The 16,583-nt window shown below is 39.9% G+C and overlaps 1 protein-coding gene across 1 annotated transcript in view; it reads left to right on the top strand.

The window, feature by feature from the left end:
- LOC149179490 (uncharacterized) overlaps positions 1-16,206 on the top strand; it is a 40,393-nt gene extending 24,187 nt beyond the window's left edge. Inside the window, exon 3 of the mRNA XM_089423842.1 lies at positions 16,153-16,206. Coding sequence (XP_089279968.1) covers positions 16,153-16,191 — 39 coding nt within the window. The 3' untranslated portion in view covers positions 16,192-16,206. The remainder of the gene's footprint in view (positions 1-16,152) is intronic.
- Positions 16,207-16,583: the final 377 nt, after the last annotated feature.

Raw genomic sequence — 16,583 nt, 5'->3', positions numbered from 1 at the left:
CTACAAGAAGAAGTTCTATAGGAAGTATGGCATATCCTTCCAAAGCAGAGAAGCTTGGACTTTCCTTCATCGAATTTGTAGTTCTGAAAGAGCAAACCGTGCAAGATCTCGATTTCTGAGGTTAACAGAAGCTGTGGACAAACTTAAACTCCAGGCTGCTGCTAGTGTAAAGGCTGGCAAGGAATCTTTTGCAAGAGAAATGCTTCTGGAAAAAAGAAAGTGCTGCAAGCTTTGGAGAATTGTCAAAAAACCATGTGGAGCTTCTTGATGAGCCTTTGACAAAGCTTGGTGAGGCAATCTCAGTAAAGGAAACCCAATTAATTAAAACGATAATGTCTACACGTTTTGACATGGATGTTGAAAAAGAGACTGAGGGACCAGCCAGAGTTGTCTCTTCCAAAGAAGTTGCATCTTGTGCCAAAAAATTAGTAGAACATTTCAGTTGGATCCAGGCAGCAAGGATACTAATATGGATGAAGTTCTAAGAACTGTTGTAAATGATGCTGGTGAAAACGACAACAAGATAAATCAGAAAGTAGACACCAAGGGCCTTTTGGCAAAGAGAGATAAGATCGAAGATGATTACTTCCATGCAATTTTCAAAGGGATTGACTCATATCAGAGCTTCTTAATTTACCTTGACGAATAGGTAGCTGAAATGGAGTCAAATTTGCATACATTTCTCAAAATTTTCAAGTTTGATACTTGAGGATGCTAGTGTAGGTAGCATTCACCACTAGAGAGTCAGGTCTCAAGGTCTTGGAACTAGTATCAACAAAATTGAAGAAGAAGACACCCCCAGCCATGCAAGCCAAATCAGGAAGTGTAAAAACAGCTTCTACAGGAAGCCAGAAATCAGCTACAGGACTTTCTACAGGAAGTCCTGAAAAAAAAAAGCAGAAGGAGAAATCGGCCGAAATCCTAGCTAGGGAGGCAGCAGCTGTGTTGGCCACCCTAAGTACCTCTCCCAAGCTGAAGGAGAAGTGAAAGAGGGAGCTTCCACTATATTTTAAGGCAAGAAAGGGTATGCAGATACTCTAGGAAAAGAAGCACAGGCAGCGGGAAGAAGCAAAGAGAAAAGCATGCTGCGCACTGAGCATCTTGTTTGTTCACTGTCTTCCAGTGCTACACTATTTTGGCTTGGTTTTGATTGGTTGTCTTGTGTCTGCTTGTTTCACTGATGTTTGTGAAATTTATAAAAGAGGAAGGTGTTTTCAACTTGGGACTTGGGTGTGTTCGTATATTGCTACTTATTCCATTTACTAATATGCTTAAGCACAATAACCTGCTTACCAAAGCCTTTGAAAAGTGGGGTGATTTGGTGATGGCTTCATTCTGCTAACTGGTCCAACTTAGCATTTGAGGATTGTTGGCAAGATGTTCATCTTTAATGATTTCTGTGAAGATCTTACTTTGGAGCTGAGAGGTGATAGTTTGATGGTATATTTGCTTTCACACAAAATGTTGGTGAATTGTTTTTGACAGAGAAAAGGACATCACTTCAGAAGCTTGGCATGACAGGGAGGCCACCAGGGCCATCAAAGATGAGGAGATAGATTGGTTGCTCAGAGGATGAGAAACACTTTCAGTAGGGGGGTGATGATGAGCCCCAAAAATGGATAATTATTTGGGCTCATTCAACCTCCTAATTCGACTTAATCCACCATTCTCATTAGTTTATTGCATGTTTTTTATTATATTTATGCTAATAGAGTGAATTTGGTTAGTCATTATGCCAACAAGTCTAATGGGTACTTTGTGTAGCCTTTTTGGTCAATTTGGAGACAAAATTGAAGGTCTTAATGAGCACTTGGCAACCAAATTCGTGGGAGAACAAGGGAGAGGCTTTGTAGGAAGGTGTCCCCTTCATTTAAGGGCCCTTACCTCGAATTCTCCACCATCAGCTCGGAGTTCAAGGGCCACCGAATCAATCAACACAAGGGCAACCAAGCAAGTCAAGTAGGATTGCTGTTAACTACAAGTCTTGGGCAACCGAGTCCCTAAATTTTAGGAGAATTGTCGGGTCCTCAATTTGTATAAATAAGAAGGCTTAGGGCCTCGTTGGGGGTTAGCCAGTGTAGCCAGTGGATGTTAGCTAGTTAGCCAGTAGATAGTAGCTAGTGGTTAGTCATTTTGCAGCCATTAGTTAGCTAGTTTGTAGTTCGATTTTTATGCAATAGATTAGCTTTGCTTTCAGCTCATTTTCAAGTCCTTCTTGTGGACATTTTTGATGTAACTCTTCATTTCTTGATCAATAAAGATGAATCCAGCTTTGCACCAGCTCTAAATCTCTCTTGGGAGGTTGTAGCTCTTGGGGTTGGGCCCATCTCAAGCGCCCAGTACCTCCTTTGTTTATCTTTATGTGTTTGCTGAGTTCTTAAAATAAAATCTGCTATTTAGATTTAGATCTTGCTTCGTTATTTAGATTTCTTTTGATGGTTAAAGTAGTTGTTTACGTTTAGAATATATTGGTAGGATAATAACAAGAAAAAGCTCCAAAAAAGGGTCAGCAAACGCTTTTGGTTTCACCTCTTCCTTATTGGATCAGGGGATGGAGTTGAAGTAACCATGTTGTCCCAAACAAAAACACTTTCTTTGCTTCACCATGCAATCATTAGTGTTTGAATCTCGTTCGTAGAACTTGATATCAGTTTGGACGCATGCTTAGGTTTATGATCACTTAGTTTCATAGCTGTTTCACATGGTTTCACTGCAAATAAACTTCTGTTCATTTCCTTTTGCTGTTAGGTCAGATTAGAGTGAAGTAACTAGGTCATAGGTTTTATAACTAGATCTTTGTTTTCTTGCATGTCTTTGTTTGTTAAGTTTGAAAAACCACTTGCAGAGTACCTGTTATCCTTCCTTACCTGCCCATACTCCATCCAACCTACCTGCTTCACCCTTCACTTATAACCCTTACCTTACATTTGCCTCATCCGCTTACTTTGCCATGATTCTCATCTTCTTGTGCAACATCGTTTCATCCATCCTTGAACAAATCCAATCGCTCCTTATCCTCACCCACCAAGTCCTAGATCTCTTCACACCCCTATTTCACCTTCATACTCATTCCTCCATCTTTTTCCCTCCATCCATGCTCCAAAATCCCATTTCGAAACATCCTGTAGAAGAATTACAGAACATCCTGTAGAAACCCCTGCAGACTTCCTGTAGAAGTCCATAACCTCGGTTGCATAGCATCCAGACTCTGTGAAACTCTCGGAAAGAATGTTAGGGATCCCTTAGACCCTCTCTGTACCATCCCAACCTTTTCCAAGCATTCCTCCTCCTTGATCCATCCCTGGACAGTGAAAAGCCAGTTAAAAGCACATGCATGATAATTCTAATAACTTAATCAAAAATACAAAAAGATGTTTTCTTTAGATAGTGATAACTTAGACACATGCATTTTACCTTCCTAGAAGTAATGGCATCTCTTCTCGTAGTTTGCATTCTCATTTTTGCGTCAGTAGGACTAGTTGGTAGAATTAGCGTTTGCTAGGGTTTGCTAGGGTTTGTATTTCTTTTTGGCTTTCAGTTTCTTTCCGCAAGTAGATTAGCTTCCTTAGTGTTATAGACATTTTTGTGCCTCGTAGCATGGAGCATGAAATGTCAATAATTACAGGGATCCTCAGTCCCTAAACATGTTGTTCTTACCCCTAGAAGAACAAGGTCAGCAAACCACAGCACTTCCTATCAGTTCTCCACCTGAAAACACTCAAAAACAGGCTATTTTTGGATCATGTCAGCTGCTCCACTGAGCAACTGCGCTGAATGTCAACTGCTCCTCCTTGTACCTGCGCTGAAAGTCAACTCCAATGAAGGCTACCTGCGCTGGGCGAGATTGGCCAAGTGGCACAGTCATTCTGCAAGGTGTCAACTGCCCAGGAAGCTTCCAAACTGACACTTGGTTCAAGGAATTCGCCCTATGATGAGTAAGAAGGTCTTGATCTCCAAGTGGAAGCAAGATTCTCCAAGTGGACTCAAGAACTGAAGATTAACTAAAGTGGGAGAGGACACTAGTTAGCTTTATGCCAGCCTCAAGCTGACTCATCCTTTCTCCAAATCTCCTATATATAGAGCTCTCTCATGAGGTCTAAGGAGGCTGGAATTTTGTGCAAAGTAAGGAAGTGCTGTTGGTTTACAGTTAGAGCTATTGGGTGATTGCGTTTATAGAGGGGAAGAGGAGATTTCTTGCTGCTGGGGAGGTGCTGCTGGATTGGAGCCATTTATGGTTGTAACCTTCTCAGAACCTTTTTCTTCTATCAATAAAGCTTTGGTGTTCTCCTATATACTTGTATTGCAATGATGTATTGTTTTCATCTGTATATTTGATTCATCCTAATCCATGCATCAGTTATGAGTACATGTTTCTTGTAGTTTCCCTCTCTTGTTTTTGCAGGATCTTTGTGTAGCTGGGCCGGCAAAAGGAGCAAGGAGCTGGGAACAAGAGGAAAAGAGAGAAGACAGGATCGACAAAAGCGAAAGACATCGGTTGGTCAATATTTTCTTCCTTCTCTGTACTTTCATAAAGGAAAAATATCAAAGCTTTACTTTCAGTTGTTGCTAAGGAACTATCGCCCTTAGAGTAGGGATAGGGTCATTCCGAGTCGGATACTTTTCCCCACAACAAACTGGTGACTCTGCTGGGGATCGTATCCGTTTGATTGTATTTGTAGTATCTTTGCTATTCATTTTCTGAAGAAAAGAGTACCAAATCGAAAAGCTTTTGACTATATCAAAAGCGAAGTAGAGGGGCTGCTACTCTTGCTCATTTTCTGAGCAGATTCATGATTTGAAGAAGCTGATCTACAAAAGACTCTTGTACTCTTTGTGATAGCTTTTCATCCTCTTGATCATCCCTTAGCTTGTACTTGACCTATAGCTTTTTATTTCAGCAAAAACAGTGAATTTTTGAGCTTTTTATGACCCAGAAATCCTTGTAAACGCAACTCTCGTGTCTCAGTGCACGCTGTCCACAGGCAGTCTGCATTCCAGCGCAGGTACTCCCTTCGGGAACTGCGCTGAGAGTCAATTTGACAGACCAGAGCCTGCGCTGATCCAGTTAGGCTATGTCTTCCTGAGGTTTCCCACTGTGTCTTAGCCCTGTTTTCACTGTTGTTTTGCTGCTGATTGCTTGTCATTGTACTTGCTGTAAACCAACTTTCCTTGACATTATTCCGCCTCAGTTGTGTGATGAAACTGTGATTGTTCTTTCAGTATTTCTTGTTTCGGTTACAGTTTCCCATTGTGAAAAGCAAACCAGTATAGCTGTGGCCTCTTAGATCCTGAACTGTAAAAGTGTCTTTGTGATCTTAAGAGCTAGTTTTGTTACTGTTCATGGCTGTTTGAGTTTGTTTGTTTTTCATTTTGTGGTTTGAATCTATACATTTCCAGTGTCTAAACAAGTCGATCTTAAGGTGTCTTTTGATTTTGGACAAGCTTGTTTACTTTCGCTTGAAATTAGATTCAAAGTTATACAACAGTTTCCTTTTTGTCTTACATCAACATTAAGGATAAAGAAAAGAAATATCTGCATTGTGCATGTGCATTATTGACAGTTTGCATGTTGATTTAGGAAAAAGTGCATTTAGTGTGTGTTCTATGATCTGTGTGAAAAGTTGATGTCTTTCTTTTCCCTCAGTAGATTAAGGTTTTCAAAGTTGAAAGATTGAAAAGTTTTGCTTCTCATCTTAGATTGCATTTAGGAAGTTGTATATATACATCTCGTGGTGATCCTTAAAGGAAAACTGCTAAGCAAGATCAACATTAAAATAAATCCAATTTACATAACAACGCTTTGTAACATAACGCAAACATCTAGAGGTCTAGGTAGAGACGTGTTCCGGCGTCGTTAAACATAGTGACTGTCGATCTCTACGAAGGTGGGTGATTCCTCCTGAGAGTCGGTGGCACTAATACGGACTTGTGCTCCCACGTACCGTCACGTATATATTGGGAGACCCCTATAGGCAATTATCTTTTATCCATAGGAAGCCGTGTCGACCACCCTACTGATCGCGATGCAGTGAACACAGCATTCACGAAGATCGACCACCCGTACCGTAAAACGTATTCTGTGGTTTCGCGAAAGGTTTGGCACACCCTCTGCCTAGAACTCCAGAGCAGTTTCTTTTGGCCTTTTTCAAACTCTATAACTGAAAAAGTCCAACCGAGCATTTGTCACTTCGGGCTCGTTAATACATCGAAGGCGACTAGAGTCATCTTTAGCTTTTTCTCGACTCTTAAAACATGAAAAAGCAAGTTTGTGTCTGAAAGCGTCGTTAATAAAATTTATTTTAAGCGGAACAAAATCACCTGTTATTTCCACGTTGATCTTTCAGTTGAAAAGTATGGAGCCCACCAACCAAGGAGGCAACCTTGGCGGAAGTCCAAATCCCTTCTCCTCTTGGGGACATGTTGGTGCGCCTCATATGGTGACATTGTCACTTCCAGGATTGACAATTGGCCTACCTGTATGGCTCTTTTGAACTAATGTAGTCCAGATCGCCACTAATCCTGAGCAGTCGAATCAACAGTCAGAACAGTCTAGAACTACCCACCAACCTTCCACTTCTTACAATACTTCCTCTGATCCTTCATCTTTGCAAGGTAGAGTTGGCAAAAGTCAGCTTCCCAAGGAGAAGAAGGAAAGGAAGAAGAAAGAAAAGAAGAAGAAGGAGCCTAAGGCGACTGGGGGCAAGCAAAAGACATCTGACGAAAACCCACCCACTGCACAGACCGGGCCTAAATCACCATGTGTCATATGTAGAGGAGACCATTTCCACAGAGATTGTCCCTGTATTCCCCGGATACTAAGGAACTGGTCCCCTCGTCTGCACAATTCGGGGGCATCAACCTCTGACAATCAGGTTGATGGCTTTCCGTCAACCAGCGAAAGTGAAGGATCAAGACAAAAAGGGGGAGTAAGATTCCCCTGTAAGTTGTGTGAAGGCAGTCATGCCATCCACCGTTGTCCCTTCTTAGACGAAGCGAAGAGAGTTTTGGAAGATCGTCCGGTTTCACCGGTAAAACTTCCTCCTGGATACAAAAAACTCGTGCCAAGTCCTTCGTTGGTTGAAAATACAGCTGGCCCGCTCAAGTGGTCGGCTGAAGCGTCAGTCACTGAAAATGAACCTACTGAATCCAGACCGGACGAAAGTCCAAAGGTCGATACGGCAGTTGACCCGGTTCTACCTTCAGAAGTTTCATCTTCAAATGACACCGTCGCCGAAGAGTCATCTTCATGCGACACCCTCACTGAAGAGAATAAGGATGACACCATCCAGGTTCTTTTCATCAGCACCGACTCTGATGAGCGTCAGGGCAATGCGCCCATTCCTTTATCGCAGGAAGGAACATCATCAGGGTCATATCCGGCCGTATATTCGGTCCCACCACCAAGCAACCTGGTTGTATCCTTTGATTGGAATCAACTAGGCAGACCCCGGTTACCAGCCAGTGTACCATTCAGAATCATTGTCCAGATCTATAGAATGATCATGGCTGGTACTATCATTGATGAAGGGGCGTCTGTGAGTATCCTTTCCTCTGTTGCTTGGAAAGCACTGGGTTCCCCGGCGCTTTTACCTGTGTTAAGAAATCTCTCGGGTTTTGATAAAGGAACCAGTCGACCATTAGGGATCCTCCCCAATGTGCCTGTTACATTGAAAGGGAAGACCGTTAATTTGAACGTGATGGTCGTCCAAGGACCCTTGGATTATAACCTACTCCTTGAACGTGACTATATTTATTGCATGGGAGCGATAGTCTCCTCACTCTTTAGAGTAATGTGTTTTCCACACGAAGGAAGGATGGTCAAGCTCGTAGACCAACTTTCATTTCCGGGATCTCGCATCGCAAATAGTCAAATACCATTCCCAAATGGTCTGTTCACACAAGATTCGCCTCCGCCCCCAGTCCTCCTTCCCGATGAGTGCGAGTGATTCGGAAAGAAAGACTGGAACCCAGGGGGCATGCACCCTGGTCTGCTTCGGGCAGAAGAAACCCTGGGTATAAGGTAGAATTTCCGCAGAAGGATATGACTAGTCCGTACCCCGTCCGTGGATGGAAGAGGGGTTGTTCTGGAATAGTATTCTTTTGTTAAAGTTATGTGTTTGGCAAAAGAGTCATTCACCTTTGTCTAAAGAGGTGGGCACTGCCCGAGTAGGAATTCCCTTATTGCGACAAGCAGTAACCATCTTTGGGGAAAAGCAAGCCTCACCCATTAAAACAAATGTTTTGAAGGATAAGTAGGGGCAGCCTCCAAAGAAAGATATTCTATTGTTGTGATATAGGGTAACCATATTTGAGTAACCCAATGATAGACATCGCCGAAGAAAGAGATTGATTTGCGGCAGCAAATAGAACCCTCTTCGGATAATAAGAAAGAGGCAAGCCTCCCTCAATAATACCAATGTTTTGTCTTTGAGTAGTGTTCTTCTCTTGTCACAAATAGTTGTTCGTTAAAAGTTGGGCCGACGGGAAGACTGAGTACCGCGTAAGATCCCTTAAAAATAACGAGAAGACTAGTATCGTTAACATTAGATTGGCAAGATGACAAGTAGCTATGAACACCCAAAGAAAAGCAGAGGTGGGGGAGAGGAGGGGCAGCCTCGAAATTCTATCCTATACCTGGGGGCATGCAAACCTTCTGGAGTGCAAGCTAGGGGCGGTTATTTATCTGGTTTTAAGATTAACCGTTTTCCGAACTTACACAAAGGAAGGATGAGTTGGAGCATAGCTGTGGTAAGGCGCAAGCTCTATAAAAAATGGATCCTTAGAGGAGGCATTCTTATTTTATGACTGGTATTTCGAGCAGTTTTAGCACATAGTTCATGCTCGTTAAAAAATAAATGCAAGATCCGAGCAGTTTTAGCGCATAGTTCATGCTCATTAAAAAATAAACATAAGTTTATGAGCAGGCTTTCCTTTAGAGTTCAAGCTCATTCAGAAAAAATGAACCGGTAAATCCCCTTTTGAGATCGTAAATTCATCAGCCATAAAAGCCTTGGTCGTGTTTGTGCACCGTCACCTCCACCGTCATTTGGCCGATCATTCACTTCCATTTGTGTGTTTACCCATTTTGAGGAACATCTGCGAAGAGTGATTTCACCTAGCCATCCTTGTGACACTACCGTGATTGGAAAATTCCAACCTGTACCTGGAATCTGCCGCTATCCCTGTTTATCACTCGTTCCTCAAAAGACGAGTCCTCTTTGAGCTCTTTTCTGACTCGTAAAATATGAAAAGTTTGCCGAGTTTTGGCCTTCCAGCTCGTTAAAAGGACCGGAAGAGCTATCCCTCATTTAGACTTTAATCTTTTTGGACCTGAGGGATTATTACACAAAAAGATCGAGCGCTTCTCTTGTTCGGCTCGTTAAAAGTACCGAACACCCATCCCTTCTGTATTGTTTTATACTTTTTCGGACTTAAGGGATTAGATGACGAAAAAGGAATTCTGGAGTTGACTTTATGTACCTTTTCAGACTCTCTAAAAATGAAAAGGACCGAGTGTTCCTTGTCGTTAGACTCGTTAAAATGATTAAATAGCGACAAACTTGTCTTTAGACGAGAACGAGTTTCCCTATCGCTAAGCTCGTTAAATCATAGCGATGGGCTTGCCCGAAGGGCAGGTTATAGAACAAGCATATGTTATCCTCCTCAAGCTTGACAAAAATAAAGAGGTACTGGTCAGAAATGACTGGGGAAAAATTGGGAGAACATCGAAGCTTAATGGTAGCAAGTCGCTCTTGAACATGACACTTTTCTTCCGTACCACATCGGGTTGGGTTGTTTCATTCACCGGTCTCATCACCATGGTCTTCGCCAAACCATCCACATTTTGGGGTAATGCTACCGATCCATCGCATCAGTGTCGTTATATGTTCAAGAGAGGTCATTCTGAAAGTGTCAACCGTGTCCCATCCACTGCCATACATTATCCTTCATCCATTCATGATCGCCACCCTGAATCATATGTCACAGTGTGTTTTCACCTCCACTAAAATCATTAGCTCCATTCCGTGTCATTGATGTGGGATTCATTAAGGCCCTCCATTGACGGATCGCTTCTTGTCGACTTCAGCTCATTATCCAAGAAGTTGATCTAGGAACAACCCCATCAGTACTTTGAAGCTTGCATGCCTCAATTGCAAGTTTCTCACTTCCGGCGACAGGTATACATCAATGACCTTCGACCAGAAGATTTTGCGTGGCGTTCGACGCCAAGTCCTTTGTTCACGCCACGTGAATTGTACTGCAGTACCTTGAGGGTCATTATCATTATCGGTGATTCCTCTCGCGCTTGTTAACGGTTTTCATCATTGACCGGTAATCAAGCGATGTCTTTCCATGTTCGACTTCAGCAAAATTCTCACATGGATCGACTTGTACTTAGAGTGAAGATCGAACGAGTTTGAAGACCCCGGATCTAGTTTCATCCATCCGGGCTGCGATACATATTCAGGAAATATAAAAGCATTTGTCATGTACATCATTGCAGCAGATGATCATCCTACTCAAAGGATGATAATTTCAGCAGAGAGTTATCAGTCTACCATCAGACGATCGTCTGTTCTATGTACCAAAATGTATTTATAAAGCTGAGCATGGGAATGCCCGCCTCAGCTAGATCATGAAAACAGAATGAAAAATAATGTATTGTATTGTATTGTATTACAGGGCACCTCTCAGCACTTGAATGAACTTCGGACCCTCTGGATAAAGCATTTCACCCGATAAACGGCCTCATACTTTAGGGGGCAACTGTTATAGACATTTTTGTGCCTCGCAGCATGGAGCATGAAATGTCAATAATTACAGGGATCCTCAGTCCCTAAACATGTTGTTCTTACCCCTAGAAGAACAAGGTCAGCAAACCACAGCACTTCCTATCAGTTCTCCACCTGAAAACACTCAAAAACAGGCTATTTTTGGATCATGTCAGCTGCTCCACTGAGCAACTGCGCTGAATGTCAACTGCTCCTCCTTGTACCTGCGCTGAAAGTCAACTCCAATGAAGGCTACCTGCGCTGGGCGAGATTGGCCAAGTGGCATAGTCATTCTGCAAGGTGTCAACTGCCCAGGAAGCTTCCAAACTGACACTTGGTTCAAGGAATTCGCCCTATGATGAGTAAGAAGGTCTTGATCTCCAAGTGGAAGCAAGATTCTCCAAGTGGACTCAAGAACTGAAGATTAACTAAAGTGGGAGAGGACACTAGTCAGCTTTATGCCAGCCTCAAGCTGACTCATCCTTTCTCCAAATCTCCTATATATAGAGCTCTCTCATGAGGTCTAAGGAGGCTGGAATTTTGTGCAAAGTAAGGAAGTGCTGTTGGTTTACAGTTAGAGCTATTGGGTGATTGCTTTTATAGAGGGGAAGAGGAGATTTCTTGCTGCTGGGGAGGTGCTGCTGGATTGGAGCCATTTATGGTTGTAACCTTCTCAGAACCTTTTTCTTCTATCAATAAAGCTTTGGTGTTCTCCTATATACTTGTATTGCAATGATGTATTGTTTTCATCTGTATATTTGATTCATCCTAATCCATGCATCAGTTATGAGTACATGTTTCTTGTAGTTTCCCTCTCTTGTTTTTGCAGGATCTTTGTGTAGCTGGGCCGGCAAAAGGAGCAAGGAGCTGGGAACAAGAGGCAAAGAGAGAAGACAGGATCGACAAAAGCGAAAGACATCGGTTGGTCAATCTTTTCTTCCTTCTCTGTACTTTCATAAAGGAAAAATATCAAAGCTTTACTTTCAGTTGTTGCTAAGGAACTATCGCCCTTAGAGTAGGGATAGGGTCATTCCGAGTCGGATACTTTTCCCCACAACACTTAGAGTTAGCTTTCGTCCATCAGTTAAAAAGCTTCTTCTAAGAGCTCATAGAAGTTGGCTTGAGCCCCTAGCGGACTTCTGCCAGCTGACCAAGTGACAGCTGCGGCAAGAGCTAGTACTTGTGCATACAGCACTGTCGCTTCCAAGTTTGTTACGAACTACCGGGTTGATAAAATTAAAGAAGGGAGTTCCAGGAGTTGTAGCATTATTGCTACAATACTGGGGCCCACCACCAGTTATTGAGATAAAAGATCAAAACACAAAAAGATACTTCACTTCAAGCCTTAAGATCTTGACCCATCATTAGATCTTATCCTTCATCAAGCACTATGGTTCATCCTTGATTCAGATCTAGCTATGCACCATAACCAAATAACCTGTATTATAGATCTTGGTCTTCATTAGATATTCAATGCATGAGTGCCTTTTCCTAATGATCCTCTCCTTCTTTTATAGTCATAGGCCATACTCAATACCATGGACCAAAACCATTTAGAACCAATACCTTGGACCAAATACCTCGGATCAACACTTCGGTCAGAATATCTTGGACCAATACCATGGATCAAAATACCATGGACCAAATACCACAGACCAAAACTAAGTTTTCCAACATGTACTCGCCTTTCATTCTGTGAAAGTGCGTGTGTACGCTATATGCGCATTTTGCTCTGTGAACCCATGTGTACACACGACTTGGTCAATAAGGAACCTGCGTATACCTCTCTTTCTTCATTATGAGAGTTTGAACTGTGATCTGTCATCTGAGTGAGTTAAGAACAAGGACAACACCTCTGTCATAGTGCCAAATCTGTGTCATAATGCCAACAATGGGATTATTGACAAAGTTTCGTTTCAATCTCACTAACATGATCAACTAGCTGGGTTGACCTATTTTTTTTTTACATTGAGTGCAGCTGACACAAAGTGGTCTGACTTGCATAGTCTTATGCATTCAACCAGAAATTGTCATTGACAAAGTGAGCATGCCAAAAAAATGAAAATGTTATCCAGTACCCACATATAGTCGCTATGTACATGCACGAAATATTTAATATCTTTTGTGAGATAATTTTGGAGAGATACCTTGGAGCTAAACAAATTTGGTATAGTTTTGTTGTCATTCCTTTTTGAATTATTTTTGAATGATTTGAAGAAAAAGGTATGTTCTAATGGTTGGTTAATATATGTTAATTGCATGTTTCAAAAATTTTAAGGTATGAGTGGCAACATAGAGCTTCACCAAACATCCATGGATTCTTGTGGTTGTCTGAATCACCAAATATGGAAACATTGGATTGGTCCAATACCACTATTGTAAATGCAACAAAGCACTACTTCAACAAATATGTTACATACTGGAATCTGCATGACATACATCGTTGAAATTTCATGATCCCTCGAATTCTAAATGATGATCCACGTCTGTTAAATACTCATAAATTTTTTTCTTACAATCTTGAAGAAGACTATGAGAATTTAGTGAACTACATCCAAAGTCATACAAAATACAATGTTGATTCTTGTTTATGTAAAAAAGGGTTTGTCCTTTCATGTCAATATGATGCTCCATGGTAGGTTCGTGTTAAGTGAAAATTGTACATAAATGAAAAAGGAAAAAAAATTATGAACCAATATGGAATGATTACTATTTAAATGTTCGCAATGTTAATCTTTTAACAATGTGGCAAGAAAATGTTGGTTGTCAGCTAATTCTCTCCCGACATGCAGTTTTGAAGTATATTGTAAAATATGCTTCGAAGGCAGAGAGAAGATGAAAAACTTATCATGAAATTTTGAAAAGAGTTGTTGGTTGGAGTGGGTGTAAGGCTCCCACATTATCTACATATATAATGTTCCTTGTTGTAACGCGTGTTGAGAGTGACATTGGAGCTCAAGAAACTTGTCATTTTTTTTTAAGCTCCATCATGATATCTATAGTCACAAATTTTTCCCGTTCAATTTTTGGAAGAAAGTGCACCGAAGTCTTTCACTACATTCTAATGAATTTTTGGGGGAAATTTTTCATTCGGGTTTATCAAACCTGAACCATTTTTTGAAAAATTTGTGCTTGATAGAAACAACAAGGTCATGGAGTTTTGATTCAAAGTGTAGGTAGGAGCCATGGAGGCCAACTCATAACCATGCTATTGCTCATGTTTTTCCATGGTTTTATGTTATTCTTAATGAATAATTTGAAGATTTTGAAACCTTTTGTTGGAGTGAGTTTCTTTTATACAGTCCATTTCGTGACGTTTCTTTAGATATTGGGTTTTCAACTGAATGTATTGTTGAGAATTGGAGGAATTTGAGATATCGTGCATGGCATGTTGATTGAGGCCCTTTGACAAATGAAGTCAATGAAGAGGATGTTGAGGTGCTTATACATGAGGAAAATATTGATTGAGATTTAGAAGAGTGGCAAGTTTTTTCTAGGTTAGTTCCTCCAAGATATGTAAACATTTCAACCTTGATAATCTTGGCAAAAGGGACTTTGATATTGATTATAATTGTTAGGAAACAATGATTTCAAACAATTTTTTAGAAGAAGGGATACATTTTGTAAAATATGTGTAGTCTACAGTGTTTTCAATGGTGACTTAGTTGGGGACACATATTTTTCGCCTTCCTCTCTATCAGACAAACAACTAGCTTCTTTTGAAATTGTTTTTTGACAATTTGTTAATGGTGGAAATGATGGTGCTTTGAAAATGATTATTCAAGATACTACTGGAACCAAGAAGTCTTCTCTCATTGATTATATTTCTCATGCTCATTCTTTGTCAAGAACATATGATAATAGTATGTTTTTATTACTTGCTCCAACTATTTTTGTTGATTTTAACATACGTGGAAAAATAGTACATTCTGCTTTAAAAATTCCTATAAAATATACGAAACCACTATCCAAGTAGGATTTGTTAGTGCTTCAAGAAGAAATGAGACATATTTCATATATATTGATTGATGATATGAGATTTATAGGTCCAAGGGTATTCATACAGATAGATTCTCATTTGCAAGAAGCCTTTCCTGAAAACAATGATTGTCCTTTTGGTGGTAGGTCCATCATTATTATGGGTGACCTTGGATAGCTTCCTCCTATTAGGGATAAACCCTTGTATCTAGGTAGGGCATATGGGAAATATTCGACGTTGTTGTGAATTTGGAAAAAAATTATAGGCAACAAGGAGATGATCTGTGACAAGCGTTTTTTCGCAATCTTTTAACCATTATTAGAAATGCAAATATTTTCTTGTTGATTGGGATATCCTTATGACGTGTTAATACTTTCTTATATCAAAAAGAAAAGAGTTTGTTTTATTATCCTATTCACTTATTTGTGATGAATAATATCATCAATTTGCACAATCTAAAAATGCTTAAATCATTAAATTTTCCTATTGCAAGATGTGTTATAGAATGCAATAGAATAATAAAAATAGGTGAGAATGATGATGGCGTATTAGAGCATGAAGTGTTTCTATTGCATGGATAGTGTGTGATATTAACGTGTAATTTTTGGGTTGAGGATGTATTGGTTAATGGTGCACTTGGATATATTGAAAATATCTTCTTTGTGCCTAGTTCAAAGCTACCACAACTTCCAAAATTCGCTACAGTTATTTTTCAAAAATATTTTGGTGTTCCATTTATAGGGATGGTCCAAACGTTGTACCAATTGCACTTGTCATTAGGGGGAATCTGATACAAATGCCTTTAAAAATGGCATGGGCATTGATAATACACAAATTATAGGGACGAGTTTGCAATAAGCCACTATAGATATTGGAGATAGAGAGAGGTAGGGTCTAACATTTACAGTTATATCAAGAGAGAAATCAATAGATGGTTTGCGGATTTCATCACCTTTTTATTTTCAACGTTATGCAAAAATGCAAGATAGTTCACATGTTACACTTAGAAAGAAAGAGGAGGAACGATTGAAGTTGATATCATTTTTGCGTATTTATCTTGAATACAATTTGTTGTTGATGAATACTTTTCTATACTTTTTGTTGTTTCTTGCAATTAATTTTATGCACATCAATAAGTTTTTTGTTCTTCTTCTTGATCATTTGAATAGATTTGTTGATTGGTAAACAATTGGAAGAAATTGCATTAGTGAATAGTTTTTTGGTGACAATGTTGTTGATTGATCAGTTACACTGTAGCTATTTCTAGTTTCTATTGTCCTTGTTTCCATTTTCAATCCTATTAGATTTATGTCTAATTAGTTTTCCTTATGGATTTTTGTTTCATATGTGTGTGTGTGTGTGTAATAATTTTAATTGTATCTTTCTTTCATTTAAATGCAGATATGGAGAACAATAATGGAATTTATTACATCTAAGTGATAAAAGCTATTACATAAGTGATAATTTTTGTTTTTTATATTCAGAATATTCTCAATAAAAAACATGACTTCCATCCTATTTATGTTGATGAACATATTCATGTCCTTCATGAAATGAAATCATATGTGCAATACTTGTATCATTTGCACCAGAGAGAATCTTGAAGGAAAATGAGAAGGTACTAGTTGCAAAGTGTCAATGTTCGTGATCATTATGTCATTAATTTGAATTGCTGCTACTTCTTTCATCGGTCTGGGTGTGTTTTGGAAGAGGCTAGTGTTTAATAAGTTCATTCTGGTGCAATATTTAAAGTTGAATTTAGTATTAAAAATTGTTTTAAACTTTCCCTTGGGTCTTTTGTATTAATCTCTTGGGTTTATTAATGTAAGGGA

Source organism: Pinus tabuliformis, chromosome 4_1 (genome assembly GCF_031772625.1).
Source record: "Pinus tabuliformis cultivar Carrire ecotype Pingquan chromosome 4_1, CPIR1, whole genome shotgun sequence".
NCBI classification, from domain to species: domain Eukaryota; kingdom Viridiplantae; phylum Streptophyta; class Pinopsida; order Pinales; family Pinaceae; genus Pinus; species Pinus tabuliformis.
This window is presented reverse-complemented; position numbering and strand designations above follow the sequence as displayed.